Genomic DNA, 18,088 nt, shown 5'->3' with positions numbered 1-18,088 from the left:
TGTCACAAGTCATAGTAAAATTGGTCGAAAAAAATCATAAAATAGTCATAGTATAGTATGACTTTAGTTACAAAAGTCATATAGTATATCGAAAAAAGTCATAATATAGTATGGCAAATAAAGTCATAGTACAATATGTCGAGAAAAATTATTAAAAAGTCAATGTTTTTAAGTCATGGTATAGTTTGTTGAACAGTATGTTGAAAAAGGTCAGTGTACTATGATTAAAGTCACAATCATATTAGAATGTCGAAAAAAGTCAAAGTATGTTTTTAAAGTCTTATATTAGGTTGTCAAAAAAGTCATGGTACAGTATGTTAAACGTCCTAGTATAGTGGCCTACTTCGGAAAAAATCTTAGTATAGTGTATCAAAAAAGTATGTCTAAGAAAGCCATCGTGTTTTGTTGACCACCAAAATCGAATCAGTTCATCGTTGAATATCATTGTTTGGATCAAATTTGAAGAAATTCCCTCGAAGCGTTCCAGAGATTTTGGGTTTATGACGAGTCAGGAATGACGACCTGAAAACAAAATGCTTCGGTCACGGCTGTCACCAGCGCGGGCCATAAAGACGGGCTCTCTAAAAGATGAGGATGGAAATGCAATTTGTTAGATCGCAACGATTCGCCAAATGCATTTTGGTAAGCAACACGCATTATAAACATTGTTTACTCCACGGGTCAATATAAGTGTTCAGAAACTGTTTTATTTACCTCATACTGCATCAGAAACTTCTAGAATGTAGTTTACTAGCTATGAAAATAATGAATTACACTTAATATTTTTATATCAGTGCAATTATAATGAAGCTTAATGGTTTTGTTTGCTTTAATGGAAGTAAAGTAATCCAGACTAGCAACGATTGGAATAGATTACTTTAATACTTGATCATTTGGTCAGTAATTATTTACATTTTGTGGCTCCTCGTGTGAGATGTTTGTTCTTCACTAATATAATCGAAGGCCACTTCAGTTTAAAAAAATAAAATAAAATCATGTTACATCATTTATTATTACACCGGTACATTTTCTGTATATAATACATCGATTTACGTGACATTATAAAATTAGTTATCTGGTTAAAATCACATTTGTAAGATTGAGGATAAAGGGAAGACGTCAAAGAAAGTTGAATTTATGGGTTTTTGATTAAGCCGAGTGAGTCATGCACCTGCTGCTCACCGCTGTAGACGATCTGTTCGTAAAGACTGTAAATGAAAACAAGCACCTGCTTTGATAAAAAATATTTTTATTCTACAGTTTTGGTAGGAGTACATATAGTTTCGCTTTGATAAAAAGTACTTAATCTCCAGTTGCTGCAGGAGTACACATCATTTACCACTTTCATTTGTGGGGAAAACAAGAACATTGCAACGTTATTGATCAATAATACATCAGGAAATAATAACACAAAGAAGAAAGAAGTGGTGACCCATTAAGAGAGAGAAAGCAGGAAATAACATTACATCTGCCTTTTGCTCACTCAGTCTATAACCCTAAATATGAACACGTTTCATAAATATACCTGCATTTGTACAGAATGCTATTCTTCATAAAGTGGCCTTTGTAATATCTACGACTCGTCGTTATGATTATGTACTCGTTATGAGAAGCCTAGTTTATGGATCTATGTATGTACATAAGTGTAATAAATCTGCTTCATCTCAAAGGGTTTCCTCAGTTTATCCTGAAATCAAAGCGGATGCACATTTGTGTCCCTACAGCAGCACGAGGAGCTGTGTGGAGATAGCTTAGCGCGTTATATTCCTTCACACTAAATGGCTTTGGGACAGTCTGCAGGAGCCTCTTCCTGATCTATGTGGAAGACATCGTACTACACTCAAACCTAGATCACGTTTCCCAAGCATGTACTGAAGGCAATGATGAAAAACAAACAAAAGTGAAGGTAAAGTAATTCCCATAACTAAGCTAAAGTGAACTAACATCAAGCCAGATAAAGACTGCTAATACAATGAAGGCAAACAATACTGTTTCCAAAGGCAGTTTTCAATCATGGTCCATGTGGGAAATTAAAGTTTTGGAGTCGATGGAAGGGAAGCGCATTGTTATCGGAATAAAACGTTTCCACAACACAATAGTATATTGATTAAAATGTGTTTAGGTGCCCCAGCTCAAAGCCTTTCCATTGTCCACCGCAAAGCTCCCTGCTGCATGGTCTCAAGCTCAATATTGAACATTTAAAAAAAGAGAAAAGGTTATTATTCGTGGTGTCCCAGACCAATGAGGGCCTTATGGAGTTGCACAAAGTAGCTTTAATTTAACTTCATAACTAATATGATCAGGACCAACAGTACTGTAGTACTGTGCCAGCATGGTAGAAGTAGTTTCCAGAGATTAAGGACACTTATAATAATAAATATATACCACTGGTGTAATCTAGGCCGGGATAAACCAATATCGTACTGTAGATGTATATTAACCTTAATACCAAAGGCTTGGACTGCCATCCAGCCTCGTATCGTTGTATACACATCCCACCACATATCATTTAGCTTCATGTGTATGTGCAAATAAAGTAAGAGAAATGTCGCATTCAAGTAAAAAAAAAATTTAAATAAAAAAACATTGGGAAAACTCAAGTCCCATTTCTCTACGTTTTGGGGAATATGCTCATTCCCTTTGTGGTGGAGAGATGGCGCTAGATGACGAGATCCATAATCTCTCTCACGGCGTCAGTTTTCTCATCTAGCGTCATCCCTCCGCCAGAAAGTGTGTTTGCATAGTTTTAGTCTTTAGAGATAAGTGTTTATTCTTTCTACCTTTATAAAAAAAAAAAATCAGATTTCTGTGTTTGTTTCAAGTCGGGCTGGAGAAGCCAAACGCCCTCAATTTAAAAGGTGAAACGATAATAGTGACGGCAAATTGACGTCCTGTAATTCCTAAAGTGTTGGTTTGACCGTCTTCCACTTTTCCAACCAAGCTGGCTCATCTGTGTTAATAACCGCCGGGGATCCTTGTGACCGGACGTAATGTGCTTCATACGAGGCCCGCGGGCCTCACTGCATTGTGCTGAAACCCCTGAAGGACTCACTTATTGTCCTGGATTGATACACAGTCTACTGTACTCTATCACCGTAACGCTCCAGCAGTGACTCCAGCTTCCACCATCGTGACTGATTTACTAATATAAACTAAGATATCGTGACACAACGCTGCAGCTTTAGACTCTTCAGTGTCTTCGTCACTCCTGCTACTTCTACAACTTCACTTCCGGTGCAAAAAAATAATAATAATAAGAGGCTGTGTGTGTGTGTGCTGTTCGGTCCTCACTGAGTCTTGTTTCGGAGAATCTGCAGCTGCCTGTGTGTCTCTCGTTGGGTTTACTCTGAGCGACTGCACCCTTGGTCGTTACCCTTTTGACCACTTTAACTTCCGCTACAGTTTAAAAACACTCGGCTCGTGTGAACTCGTGTTCATGTCCCGCACAAAGAGCGGCGGATCCGATCGATCCACTCTTGGGTCAGACGACTCGGCGGATCTCACAAGTCTGTAAAGCCATTCTTCATTTACACTGTTAACACTAGCGGCCATTGTTCTATCACGGCATGACACTGTTCCTGTCACTAAGGGTTTTTTTGTTGCTGGCAACTTCACATTATTCTACCGAAATGCTTTGACCACCTTCTCCTTCTATATGATGAACTTGACGTCGTTCTTGAGGTTGCCGTGGTTGTTGTTGTTGTTGTTGATGACACTGAAGCGGTTGGGGAGGACCCTCATCTTCATGGTCCCGTCGGCGCCGCAGGAGAAGATGTGATTGGTCGGCCCGACCTCAATCTGCATGACGCCCGTGCCGAGGTTCCTGAACAACGACTGGCGAGCGTGTTCGTTCGGGAAGGTGTAGAGCGGACACTGTGTGGCCAGGCTCCAGATCTGAGCACAGGGAGGAAGAGAGCAGTGAGCACAGAGACGCTTTCTAGCAGCACAGCGTCTGGAAGAAGCAGCCGGGTCATATTCTGTATATGACAGAATGGGGAAAAAAAACGGTGTGAATATCACAGAAGATGAACGGTTGCATATTGGGAGAACAACATCCTCAGCTACTTGGAGAGAACATTGTTGGAAGAATGCAATTAGATTCTTTATTCGTGTAAAGAGAAGACTGGTTTCTCTGATGGTACAAAGCAGAACCACCGTCACAAGACGGGCGGCTGATCATTGTGAATAAATAAATAGGATATGGAACGGATCCTGTTCAAGTTTTTGTTTTTTCCTGTTTGCGTGTATGTGATGATGAAAAGGCTTAAAAATAAAGTGTTAAAAAATAAATAATAATCTCGTCAGGTAGAATCTCTTACTTGATCCCACGTACAAATATACTTCTATAAAATATTCTATTAACTTCTAGTTCAATTAAAACACTATTTACTCCTGTTTAGCCTTTGAAAACTCATCACAAGTGTTTAGTTGAATTTCTTTAACGAGCTCGGAGCAACTCGCATTGTTTGATTCGTATTCCCGTCCTGGAAGCTTTATTGTTTGATAACCTATTTCATATTAGTTCATCTTCCACTTCCAAGGCTTCTCATCAAACCCTTTAAAAGCTTATAAATTTGTAGCTCAGCCATGTTACATTTTTCAATCAGCCCATACACATTTAGCGGCTTTGGAGGATTTTCGGAGCAGGAATGAAAGTCATTTGAATTTGCAGCCGACGCGCACTGCACCACTTCATGCACGTCTGCGTGACGCAGTGGCTTCATCCTTGGCGTGACACAGCAGTGTGATCGTTATTTAAAAGAGAAAGGACCTGCAAATGTACTGGCTGAAGAACCATTGCTCCCAGTGAAGCTCTCATGTGAAATTAATGAGCGAAATAAAGAAAGTCATCCTTCCTGACAGTCTGGTTTCCACTTAAACTTAAACCGGACCTTGAGAGCCATCAGCAAACGCTAATAACTTTTCTTATATTCAATAAAAAGAACTGAACTGAAACTCCCTGACTATACATCCGTCAAAGTGTCATATATATTTAATTAACCAGTCAAAATACCTTAATGTTGCCCTCAGCTGATCCGCTGATGAAGCAGTCCTCAGTCGGGTCGACAGCCAGCGCCTTGACAGGCGAGTCGTGGGCCTGGAAGCTCTGACGCTGGTGCCTGTGGGCCAGCTCCAGCACGCTGATCCAGCCCTTCCTCCCACCTGTGATAAGCAGCTGCTGCCTGGAGGCCATCGAGAGCACGGTGGCTCCGGACTCGTGGCAGCAGAAAGCTTTGGAGAGAGAGAGAGAGAGAGAGAGAGAGAGAGAGAGAGAGAGAGAGAGAGAGAGAGAGAGAGAGAGAGAGAGAGAGAGAGAGAGAGAGAGAGAGAGAGAGAGAGGAAGGATGTGGAGTAGAACAAAGAGGAGGAATCAGAGGGGACACAATAGAATTGAGAGAGACATTAAGAATGGAAATAAAGACCGGAGGACAGAGAGGAGACGACATGGTGGATACAAACATAAAACATTCAGGGCTTCAGTTTGAAATGATTATTAACAATTATTAGTTAAATTCATTTTCTCAAATTATGAATGAATCGTGCACTGATCACACCTGTTCGGGATCGTTATACACCATCTCTCTTTTCCTGTCTGCTCTAAAAAAAAATCTCAAAAATGTGTATTGAACTAAATTTGTGCTGAATTTGTGCTAAATTCGCCCAAAAGAAATTCCTGAGATATCGTACGTGTGGAACGGTACGCAAGGACAAACAACCTATCGCCAGCGCGGAGGCACGCAAACTCTGCCTCAGAGTGGAACGCAAAGGTACTGTCAAATGGTGAGGTTAAATAAAAATTCAATATTTTGGTAAAAAACTAAAACAATGACCAGTCACATTTGAATATCACGAGCCAATCACGAGATATCACCAGGTAGAGACAAACGCGTTTCCCACGGTTAGCTAGCCGACGTTCCCTCGGACGCCGTGACAGGAAGTGATCGAATGAAAAGGTTTATTTGTGGTCAGAATTAATTAATTTAACAATCGGTTGTTCAAAATCAAAACCAAGTTTGAGAACCAATCGTATAGTATGTCATAAAAAAAAAATATTGGATTTCCTAAAAATGACAACCTGAAAAACATAACGCCTCACACCACAGATTTCCTTATTCATCTGCTACTTCATGAACAATTTATTTGAAATTTTGCACTTTAACATATTATTTGACATTAGGGCTTCAAATAACGTTATTTATTTATATAAAAAATATTAAATAAATTGAATATTATATATTAAATAAATAAATAATATTTAATAATCAATTAATACACCAATTGTTATCTCGATTAATATATTAACTGCTGTCAATACATTGACAGAAAAGCCAGAGGGGACTTCTTGAAATTGGGTTTTGAACTGTTGGTGGAACAAAACAAATTGTTTAGCCGATTCCTAAAAGAAGCCTTTTTAAGTAAAACAGGCTTTTCCTGCGCTGCATCTTACCATGAACCAGGCTGTTCGCAGGCGTCACCAGAGTGTCCCACAGACACACGTTCCTGTGGAGTGAAAAAAAATGACTAAATGACTATCCATGTCCACATCTTAATCAAAGGACAGGTCTTTATCCCCGTCGGCCACAGGACAGTGGAGCTGAACGGAGATAATTCAGCATGTCATTAGAAGTTAATGAAACAGAATTCAATTTGGGAGAACAACTTCCAAAGAAGACTGCAGAACAAAAGTGTCCTTCCAGCGCTCTCATACCTGTTGTCTGTTGAAAGACCTGCAGTGGCAATGAGGGAGGAGGAGCCCACGAAGACAAAGTCGTGAGCCGTCTTGCTGTGGCACTGCAACGTCTGGCAGAGAGAGACAAAGAAGACGGATAGTAGTGGTGACACTAATAGAGACGCAGGAGAGGAGTAAACAAAAACAAGGATGACAGGCAGAAAGCGTGAGGACACTGAGAACGTCTAGACAGACAAAACAAAAGACTAAAAGGCTTTTCTTACCAGGTACGGTTTAGGTGCGTTCCCACTTGTGTTGGTCTGCCACAGACTCAGACCTCCGTCAGCATCGACAATACCGAACTGTACGAAACATTCAGAGAGCTGCTATCAGACTTTGATATTGGATCATTTTAACTTCATTTTAGCCGACAGACAAACATATTGTCGTGTGCTCCTTCTGTGCGTCTGCACCCAATGACATCCGTCTCTCCCTTCTGGAGATTTGGATTTCTCTCCTAAATTATCTTCCAAAAAACACGTCAACAGCCTCACGAGTTCAAGCGCCGCTTACGTAACTAACACCAAAGCTTGTCCTCTCTTGAAGCATATTTCACTCTTTTTGGCCAGAACAGTCAGATAAGATGGTTCTGGCACAGGAGAGGCACCATCTGAGAAAGTTATTAGCTCGAGGCGAGCGCCTGAGTTCAGAGCCGTTGAATCACTCGGCTGAATAACAACATGTGCCGAAGCCAAACTCCCCACTGTGGTCTGTGCCTGAACGGCAGAGTGTGAGAACGTTACTGAAACTGACAGGCTTGCGTCGCAAAGCTAAGAATAGCGGGACATCTGGATGGTGGAAGTTAACCGCTTAGACCGGTCAATTCTACAGTTCACATAGAAGTGTGTGTTTGTGTGTGTGTGTGTGTGTGTGTGAGAGAGACTTAGTAACCTTGTTCCCCTGGTGGTTGAATCGTATCCTGGTTACTCGGGAGTTGCCTGGACTTCTGAAGCAGATGATCTGCTGGGAGTGACCCCACTCGAACATCCTAACGCTACCATCCTGAGCTCCTGTCAGGTCTGGAAAAAAAACAAAACAACAGAACTTGCCATCAGCTCATTTCCCAGCGCATCTCGTTCTGGTCCCAACGTGAGCTTTTTGCATGTCTTTGTTCCCAACGTTTTATAACTGATGAAGGAAACAGTTTATTTCACACACGCACAACAGCCGTTCTTATGAACCTGCTGGGAATTATTCCACCCACAAACCTCACACCTTGAAGCCCCACTCTGCAGTTTGACTGAAAAATACACAGCAGGGCTCACTTTTATAGATCAATAGCAGCACTGGTGCAAGAAAAAAAACTGCCACTTTCTGAATTTCTACATATGAGAAACTTTTGGGGTGACGTAATCATCCCCTGAAGGCTAACATGAGGAACATGATGTCTGGATAGCACCTTGAATCTACTGACAGACAGAGAGCGGTACTTACAGTAAGGCAGTGTGGGATGGGAGGTCATTCTCCTCACATTGTTGATGTTTCTCTTGATCATCTGGCAGAAGACGAGTGAAGAGGAGGAGAAGAACAACATCAGTTGAAAACAACGCAGATCTTCATTATGCTACATTCTTTACAACAGGGAACCACGTAACCGTAGACGGTTAAACACACAGAATACATCCATTGCTGGAGTCGTCCATCTGTTAAACTAATGGCGTGTTACTAATGGGTCGTCATTAACTTTTATGTAAATGTCAAAAGCGCCATAAGATTTACTTAACAAGGTGCATGCCTGAAAGGGGCTCAGCTGCAGTTCGAATTCACTCAAAAAAGGTCAGAAAAGTGTTAATCTTAATCAAAGTACTTATTTAATGCTGCATTTAACTTACAGGATAAAGGGACGGGTGCTCTTTCAGCATATACAATAAATCGAAACTCCGTTACAAATCTGGTCTTGTATTACGACGGGTGGCCCAGAGACATTAACAGCAATGCCTGCCAAGTATTATCATTTATCATCGTCTCTGAATGTATTCTGCTCCAACCTTGTGCACACTGCCTGACTGGTTGGAAAAAGAATTAAGATGCAGAGTGGCTCTTACTGTCCAGTATGCATATCAAGAGCAACGAGCGCGCAGGTTAATACCAACAAAACATGACTCACAGCTGACTGGAATCAAAGACACTGCAACCACCGGAATAAAATCAATCTCCCTCCCCACTGCTACAGCCACGTTTCTCTGCTCAGTAAAAGCGCATTTAAAAAGACTTCTCCATTGCAAACGTGCATAAAACATGATGGGAGGTTTTGTACTGGTGTCTCACGAGCTGTCAGCAACATCTTTGTTCCTTTGTAAGTCAACGAGGGAAGCTAATGTTTTAGCAGCCACGGTGCTTTTGGCAAACTGAGTCCAGACCGAGATGAATTATTAATTGAAGTCACTTGAACTGCTTTGAGGATTTTGCTTAGAGTCCAAAGAAGGGCAGAACCAGAGCAACAGACAACATCAATCAAAGGAGAAAAGCAGTGAAGAGTAGAAAAAACCCGTGGCAATAGCCACTGGCGCATATATAATATATATGATGTATATATATTTTATGTCAGAACATAGTAAAAATGTCAAAAACTCTTTATCAAAATGGTTAAATACATTCTCTGTTGATTTACTACATGCTCCTTATCACCCCTATCAAACTGTTCCATTTCAATATGTTGTATGCACTGTATAAAGAAACTGGCCCACATTCAAATTTAGTGTGAAGCTGCTTGCTTTGGAAAATGGTCATCAGCTAAGTATTATATAAGTATATAACTCACACAGCTCCTTAATCAAACACAGACATCAAAGCAGAAGACAGGCGGGGCAAACAAACGGCTCAGGTGATATAATCAGATTCAACTCCGGGTCTAGAGCTCACCACAGCTGCACCGCGGCCCGTCTGCACTCCGCCCAGCCACGGCATGTTGATGGGTGTACCGGGGCTACTGTGAGTGTACGGTGTGGTGCCGTGGAGGGCGGCGAAGTCATCGCGGGCATGGACCACCAGGAAGTCATCACCGCCGACACTACAGAGACGGAATAGTAGTTTGGTATTTCATACATCTTCAAATCTTAAAACGCAACGATAAAACACATGATGTTCAGCAATTAACAGTTGAATATTTCATTGAGAAAGGTAAGATTAATAACTCTAATTAATTAATACTGAAATAGAAACACAGCAACATTCAACCACTATTATGCCAGAAATGTTTTGTTTATAGGAAAATATTTTCTGTGCGTTTATAGAGAAACTAACATGTATGGAGGACAATGATAACTCATATCGAGAGAAAGGGACCCAGCTGTGTGATAACGACACCTCACAAAAGGAGAGGCCATACAGATAATGCTGCACACTCAAACACAAACACACACACACACACAATGCATATACACCGCCTACACAATCATTACTGAACCAATGACATTGCCCAACGCCCACACTAAATTTAGCTCTGCTGGTATAAACTCACAGCTCTTGGCCTAAACAAGTACAGTACACACACACACAGCTCTCTTACCTTTTGACTTCTGCATCATCGTCATCGATCCATGTCAAGATCTGTGTGGCCAAGATGGATGACACATCCAACTCCTGAATGTCATGGGTGGAGGCCATGACTAAACAATTACGGTTTGCCTGGGAGGCAAACGGAGACAGGAAGTGAGGGAAACGGTGAGGCGGGAGACAGAGAGGATATGGGTGAGGAAAATAGAGTGAGGCTTAATGTGACTTTTTCCAACTCTATTCTGCCTGTGGTCACAAAAAAAACATCCAACTGTAATAATGACCTGAGGTGCACCTTCCTTTGATCACCAGCACCGCTGCCATTTAAATAAATGAACCTCTTCGTATATCAAACAGAGAAAACAGGCTCAACAACATCAAAGGAGCTACGATAACCAAAAGAATGTAATACTTGTTATGAATTTTAATTTTCGGCTCTGAATCTGTTGGTCAAAGTGAAGCAAATGACTTGACATTAATGTTCATAAAAACTCAGTTTGAATGGACGACAGTTAAATACGTCAAATTCAGACTACATCATTTATCTTTACTTGGTTAGTGGCACATCTGTAACATACGCAAAGTTACCGCGCACAGCTTGGCTTAAACTACTTAAAGCAGTATTAACTGATGGTTTTGCCACTTGAGGACACAACACTCGCATATTATCATCTTTTGAGATTGAATTGGCAAATGTTGCCTTTCTAAACATCAAGCAGACATTAACATCTATGTCGTGTTTCTGGCTAGTGTTACGGTCAATATTCACTCTCCTGTTAGCTCTGTTTTTGGTCTCCACATACTCCTGAGCAGCTAAATGCTCCACTGTGTTCGGCTAGTCGCCGACTTTCTCCGTTAGAAACAGCTGCGGCTGGAAACGAGGTTGAGGAGAGCTGCAATGCTGAACCGAAGCAGTAAAGTTGTGGTCCGAGAAAGCAAAACGATGAGCTTTAAGACACTAAATCGCTCCTTACAGCTCAGCGAGAGACAGCAGAGAGGGGCGATTATCCTCGGTGGGTTCGTTACAACAAGTGGCGCCTTTGATAATTGACATTTGACCCACTGTTAATATAAAAATATTGATAAAAGCAGCTTTAAAATGTTTTCATATACTTTATACTGGAGGTGGACATTCTGTGGTTTAAAAAAAAAAAACCCAACAAAGTCCTTAATTGGAAACAATATGCTCGTCGCAGTTTGTGATATTGTGTTACTATATCTTGTTTGTATTATGCTGTTCAGTGACCTCTGGGTAAAAGAGTTGTACCTTGTTGATGGCAAAGGCCGTGATGATGTCAGATTCCTTGTGGATGATGCGTGCCTTTCCTCCGGGGGAGCTCAGATCTGACCCCGTCTGCACAGAGGAAGGAAAACACACACACACAAATCACTACCATGGAGATTCAATCATTATAGTTTAAAACATTGGTAAACTGTTCTTGCAGACAAGTAACAGCCATAACATCAGATACAGTGCATTTCCCTTCATGCTACAGAACCAATGACCTGACAAGATCCATGAGAGGGGTTGATGAATGAGGTGTCAAAAGATTTGCAGTAGAAGACAGAGCGGACGTTGAGCTCAAGCTGAACCGACTCTTTGGTTTCTACACTGTAGTACGTGCACTCTATGTCTGTCTGTGTTAGTTTGTCTTGCCTTCAGCGGTTAGGAGAGGACATGTGAGGAGCCACAGGCCAGCCTGTGAACCACAGCGGCCAACATAACTGGGTTAGTGCCATTGGACAGCATGAGCACAACAATCAAGCACACACTGTGCCACAGAGGTCCTACGGGACGATGCAGTAGCAGAGTAGCTATGCATACTGTATAGACATGTAAGATTTTGATGCAACTCAAAATGAGACGGGCATCCTTTGAGCATGAGATTGAATTAAAGTCTTTACTGCATCTGTTCAAGGGGAAAAGACCATGTCTCTTTCTGTCAGTTGGAATAAAGTAAAACTTAACTTGCAGAAATCTAAATATGGTAGTTTGCCATTTCCGCCGAGTACGTAATCCCCGCGGGGCGCAGATTCACTGCGACAGTGTGTGGCCCATTAATCAGAAGCTATTCAGCTTCATAGCTTGTCCTGTGAGAGACTGGGTTAATTAAAACCGAGCCAAATGGAGTAGCTACAACATGGCAGCTTGCACAGCGAGAGCCAGAAGATTAGAAACCTCTATGAAGCATCGATGTACAGCGCAATTTGAGATTTATGGCTCCCATTCACATGGATATTTAGACATCTAAGTGCAAGATTAATGTCAAACACGGACCGGAACAGTCAGAGTTCATGGCCCACAAAATATGCGTACTGTAATTCTGTCAAGATCACAATTGTTATGTTTCTTAGATTATATGTGACGGGCCACATTTACTATTCTACTGCAGGAGGCAAATAGACGATGTGCATGCTCTCACACTACAGCATGGTGATGGGATGTTTCATAAGGTTTCAAGTACAATATTGCATAAGCGTGGGTCTTAACGAATCAGAAGTGCCGTCGTTAATAATAAAAGCATCACACAAGTTTGTTACCAGAGAAACATATCAATTACAGATTTAGCTTCCACAGTTAATGAAACTTGATTTTGGTATTGACACCACCTTCACAGCGATGGTTTGGTCCGTCACGTGCTGGAAAACTACATGCCCATCTATTCTTTTGCAATATTCATTTGAAAGTATTTTCTGCAGTCTGCTACAGAGATATTCAAGTTATGATTTTTAATGATATTATAGAAAAATAATTCAAGTGGTATGTTTTTTTATTTATAAAACATTACATTTATAGGATTATAATTCCCAGGAGTCTATCCCACCTCTAAGGCTGGTGTCTGATTTTTTTTTCAAATATCAGTGCCAACACCGTACATTACTGTACATTCACTTCTAAAGTCAGTATCTGATCAAAGAATAAGTTAACGAGAGTAAGGATATAATCACATTACTTGGTGCCAATTTTAGTTCTCGACAGTTTTCATTACTTGGTGCCACAGACACAATTCTGTTGGAACTGAGATTTGGTGCCCATCCCACCCCAATTTCAAAAGTCACAATTATTCTGAAGCAGCAGTACCTGATTGCCTCCCGTCTCCTCCATCCCTGAACATTTCATATTGTCAGTCTGGTCCTCACCCGACTTAAATGATTGGGGAAGTAGCACAGGAACAAAGACAGACACACACGCACAACATACAACATACAACAACCAGTAATGAACCATGCAGTCAAACACACAGAAACTGAATTATTGTGCCGTTAATCAAACAGGTTGTAATTATTGGAATAAAATTAAAAGAATCAACATGCAACCAGAGGCAGTAATAACACATGGGGTTGGCATGCAGAATGAAAAAAAAACACAAGTGCCCCAACAGGGAGGTAAAAGCAATAATGATGCAGTTTGCCTTGGAGTAAATACATGAACATGTTGTGGATTTTTATCATAGCAAGATAGTTAATGTGTTATTCTGTGACAATTAATACAATGTACTAGCTGTGCAACACGGAGACAGCTCATGCAGAAGGCTGGCATGGTGTAAACATGGTGTAAACATGGTGTACCTCATTCGGGTCCCGTTTCTTGGTGAAAATGTTTCTGATGAAAGTCTCCTGCACTTCTTCCTGCTTGACCAGAAACTGCCAGAGACGCTTCACTGGCAGTGCAGAATGGTGGCTGGTCCTGAAAATAATGAAACGCATTTCATTAAATTAGTTGCATCAGTTCACTGGAGCACAACACACTGTGCTAGAAGATATCATTTAGGATTTGTGTGATTGGTGCTGATCTGAAAACTCCACATATTTCGGCGCTTAAGGCAAAACGCATCAAATGCACGTACAGTAAATCCCTACAGTGCGTACTGTACGGGCCATGAGGGAATCAATACGGGTTACATCAGCTGAGGGAAACAACTTTGAATCTATGGAGATCTTGAGAAACAATTTCTAAACACATTTTACTGGTGTGAATGTGTCTAACAGATGTATCTGGTGCTGAAGGCTAAACTGTAATCAATTAAACAGCATCACTTATTCATGATGTTTAAAAGCTAAAGGATATCTGTCGACTTGAAGCGATATAAAGGATAAGTCAATTGCTTTGTCAACACAAAACACTAATGTCTAAAGTCTACTTTTAAATAAAAATTAAATAAAAAATACATTTAAAAAGCATCTCTTATTCATTTTTGTACTTGTTCTACTGATCCCCAGCTCAAGGTGGTACCTGAACGGGGTGTTGGATGGTTCAAACAAGGCCTTGTGTCTGAGCAGGGCGGGGCCCGGTGCGGCTGTTTCATCCTGGAGGGGAGTGGAGATGTACTTGGAAGGGGGGCCCCCGAAGATCTCCAGCCTTTTCTGTAGCACCTGCTCCCATCGCTGCAGCGTCTTCAGCACAGCGTGACAAAGAGGAGAGCCCACAGGCAGATCTGTTTTAAGTAGGAACAAGACAATTAGATTAGCGAAGACAGGCAGTGAGAAATAGGGCAGCACTCGGCTACATCCTAGACGCTAGTGTGAAGCAGTGTGTGCCGAGTATTTTAGAGTTTACCTAACAGATCATATCCTGCCATTGGGTAAAAGGACTTGAGGTTGACCAACACAAGCTGAACCATAGCCAGTCGCATCAAACACCAACTGAGAGGGGAAAAAAAACAGTCCAAGTCAGATTTACAATTCTGAGCATAAACACTTTTAATGGGTCCAAAGCTCCTTTCGAAAAACTAGGGGAATAAAAGTGTGTTGAGACTGAATGTGGAGCACAGTTTCGAGGCAGTGAAACAGAATACAAGATCAATGGTAAGACACAAAGCAGTAAACATACGCGGGTTCACTCAACATGAATTCAGGTGAAGATGAGTCACTCTGCAGTAACATTCACTCGCTGCAGTCGGTCGTTACCTGTACGAGTTGTGGTTTGAATGCTCTCTTTGTGGAGAGCTGGGGTCAAACACATCTTCGTAATCACAATCATCTTCCTCTTCATCTTGACTGTCCTGGCTCTCCTCTGAGTCATATTCAATTCTGTCTTCTGATGGTGGCAGCGAAGGCTAAAAAACACAACAACAATGAAGATAAAGACACACAGAAAAATGCTTTCTTTATTTCTGCTTTCATTCACTACCAGTCAACTTCAGTACATGTTGAATATATAGCTGATTAACGTAGTGAGATGAAATTGTTTTCATAAACCACAATATGGTGAAAATATAATTATGTTGTTATTAATGAACCCTGCATGTGAAACATTATCCCAATGAAAAGTGAATACACTCGAGATCAACTCGGGGTAACGTTTTACCAGATTACCTTGGCGATAAAGTAATCCCAAATGCTGAGCTCTGGAGGGACGAATCGTTCTTTAAAGATGGAGGTAGCTTCTTGCTCCACCACAGGGCCATGCTTGGGACTGGATGGGCTCTCCCGCTCGATGCCAGACTCCTCCCTGGATCCACTGCGTGGCGACCGGAGCCTGAACCGTCTGGACTTCCTGTCTGAGCCGCTCGGTGAGGCTGGGGTGTCGAGAGAAAGCGTTTGATAAATTGCTACATCTATGATTTCATCTACCATCACACCCTTACCCCATTCGTGACATTTTCATATTATATACAGTACATTAGACAAGCTTTAAATATTGCAATATCTTCCTTAAAATATATTTTTAAAAAATCTGTAATTCATTCATGTTGCATTACATCAGGTTTCCTCTGCCAACCATGAGGGAATGGTGCAGATCGTGAGGTAAACAGCTCCTACACTAATAACTTGATGGATTTCACTCTGACCTACAGACTAGAACCCAATAAATTTAGCAGAGCTGATTTAATTTAGCTACTGGGTCACCTCCAAAAGAAAACCCCACAGAGAGACAGCCACTCAGGCAGACTGGCAGAAAGGAAACTAGATGGGCCACACTAATCTCTTCCAACCTAATGGGGGTGTTCTTGTGGGGCTGCTGGGTTTCTCGATGACAGGGGTCCGGGCGCCTCCTCCGAACACCGCCACCCAAAGCTTGCTGTTCAGTGGGTGGGCCACGATGCGAAACAGCTCGTTGCTGGAGTGAGTGGCCATGCCGTGAACAAACAGACTGAGGAACACAGCAGTCAGGATCTCACAGAGCAGCACAGTTAAGCCTGGCTGGCTCTCCTCGCCCGCTGAGCTCAGCAGGCGGATCAGAGAGGCGATACCTGAAGAGAGGGACAACAAGAGGGAACAGCAGGGGAAGGGAGAGGACAAAAGAGCTTTTAAAATGTGTAAAATACAAAAAATACATTCCCCCCCCCCATTGAACAAAATATTCATCTTCCCTAATAAAAAATCTAAGGTAAAAACAGACAAACATACCAAGAACACGTTTGCAGAAACAAAAAGCAAAATGCATTCTTAAATAAGTTGACATATGTCATATGTTGATATATGTGCACATACAACCCACATTGGTTTCAGGTGCGGGACAAGAAACCGCAAACAAAAGGAAATGATTTTACAGATTCAGATTAAATAAGCAATCAATTGTATTGATGCAACATTTCCACCTATCCCCATTCATTTCCAATAACTACTCAAAACCCATCAAAGCCACACTGTTGCACTGGGAGGCAAATCCCTTCATTATAATGGAGATAGGCACTCTACTTTCATTTGAGTCAATGACCATCCATCCTGCTGCTGTAAATACTCACTCGAGCACCACATGTGTATTAATCAGGAGCTGAAATGGTCCCCAGCAAACCTGACTCCCTCATCTCTGAGAAACATTTGTATTAAAGTACAGTGCCCAGCTGTTTAAGGAAATTATGCCTCATTACCAATGCATGGTTTGACTCAACTCGACTCACTTGAAGTACCAGGGTCTTACTGATCCTTTTTTTAAATAAATGTATATATACATACACATAACAATTTACTTCATGCAAAAGATGTGTGGTTTGGCAGATTCACCTGGCCACTGAGCAGGGGAAGTGTTGGGCTGAACAGCCTCATCCATGCTGACAGTTCTGAGCGGCTGCTTCTGAGACAGCAACACACTCTGATACACGATTCCTGTGAAGTGGTTCACATGGCTGTGGGACACAAAAGAAAGCAACCACGCACAGTCAGTGCCAGGGCACATATTAAACAAGAAATGCTGGAGTGAAAAGTGAAATAAAAATAAATAAATAGGGAAAGGTGGTGTGAATAAATACATAATGTCTCAATGTTTTAGGTTTGGTATGAACTCTGTGATGATGTTTCTAATTAAGAGGCGCCACTGCCAAGATATGAACATACTTATGGGCTGTCTCTCAGGCTAACTACCTACCTAGGTGTTTATTAAAGTAATAATCTCAGAGAATGAAAGCCCGTGCATTTGCAGTATTACAAACTGGATGTCTCTGGCGACATTCCCGGGAAGTGAGATCCAACAACACCTCTGCACTTACCGCTCATTGCCATAGGTGTCGCTAAAGACTACAAAAAAAGAGATCTTCGAGATTGCAGCTTATGCTGCTTTATGTTGATGAAAGCATCAGAACTCAAGTTCTTATGTCAAGTTGCTTTTCAACACATGCACGCAAAAAAAAAAATTGGGATTGTAGCAGAGAACATTTTTACAGAGAATATGGGATGTTAAAACGCCAGGGAGTCTATGAAGTTAAGATCCAGTAAAAGACTCCACATCAAAAAGATTCTAAAATTGAAAGACAAAATCATTCAGATGGAGGATCACTGTGGTCTTAATGCACAAAAATTCAATCCATAATGTCACACACAACACTGTAAACCTACAGAGCATTTAGGCTTCATATGGATGTACCTGCCAGTTAACGGTTAACTAAATGGAACTGAAGTTCACATGATGACAGAGAGAGAAAG

The 18,088-nt window shown here is 41.4% G+C and overlaps 1 protein-coding gene across 3 annotated transcripts in view; it reads right to left on the bottom strand.

Moving 5' to 3' along the window:
- Positions 1–1,232: 1,232 nt before the first annotated feature.
- The window catches only part of dmxl1 (Dmx like 1), a 51,936-nt gene continuing 35,080 nt past the window's right edge, over positions 1,233–18,088 (bottom strand). For all 3 annotated transcript variants that reach the window (XM_079161324.1, XM_079161325.1, XM_079161326.1), the window contains exons 34-51: positions 17,174–17,295; positions 16,162–16,419; positions 15,542–15,744; positions 15,134–15,282; positions 14,784–14,869; positions 14,460–14,661; positions 13,796–13,913; positions 13,308–13,370; positions 11,493–11,579; positions 10,239–10,357; positions 9,593–9,740; positions 8,165–8,225; positions 7,622–7,749; positions 6,955–7,032; positions 6,710–6,801; positions 6,449–6,501; positions 5,015–5,232; positions 1,233–3,894 (exon numbers count right to left, since the gene is read on the bottom strand). In XM_079161324.1, coding sequence (XP_079017450.1) covers positions 3,652–3,894; positions 5,015–5,232; positions 6,449–6,501; positions 6,710–6,801; positions 6,955–7,032; positions 7,622–7,749; positions 8,165–8,225; positions 9,593–9,740; positions 10,239–10,357; positions 11,493–11,579; positions 13,308–13,370; positions 13,796–13,913; positions 14,460–14,661; positions 14,784–14,869; positions 15,134–15,282; positions 15,542–15,744; positions 16,162–16,419; positions 17,174–17,295 — 2,428 coding nt within the window. In that variant the 3' untranslated portion in view covers positions 1,233–3,651. The remainder of the gene's footprint in view (positions 3,895–5,014; positions 5,233–6,448; positions 6,502–6,709; positions 6,802–6,954; positions 7,033–7,621; positions 7,750–8,164; positions 8,226–9,592; positions 9,741–10,238; positions 10,358–11,492; positions 11,580–13,307; positions 13,371–13,795; positions 13,914–14,459; positions 14,662–14,783; positions 14,870–15,133; positions 15,283–15,541; positions 15,745–16,161; positions 16,420–17,173; positions 17,296–18,088) is intronic.

Source organism: Pholis gunnellus, assembly GCF_910591455.1.
Source record: "Pholis gunnellus genome assembly, chromosome: 6".
Lineage (NCBI taxonomy): Eukaryota > Metazoa > Chordata > Actinopteri > Perciformes > Pholidae > Pholis > Pholis gunnellus.
The sequence above is the reverse complement of the archived record's forward strand: the minus strand, read 5'-3'. Positions and strand labels throughout refer to the sequence as shown.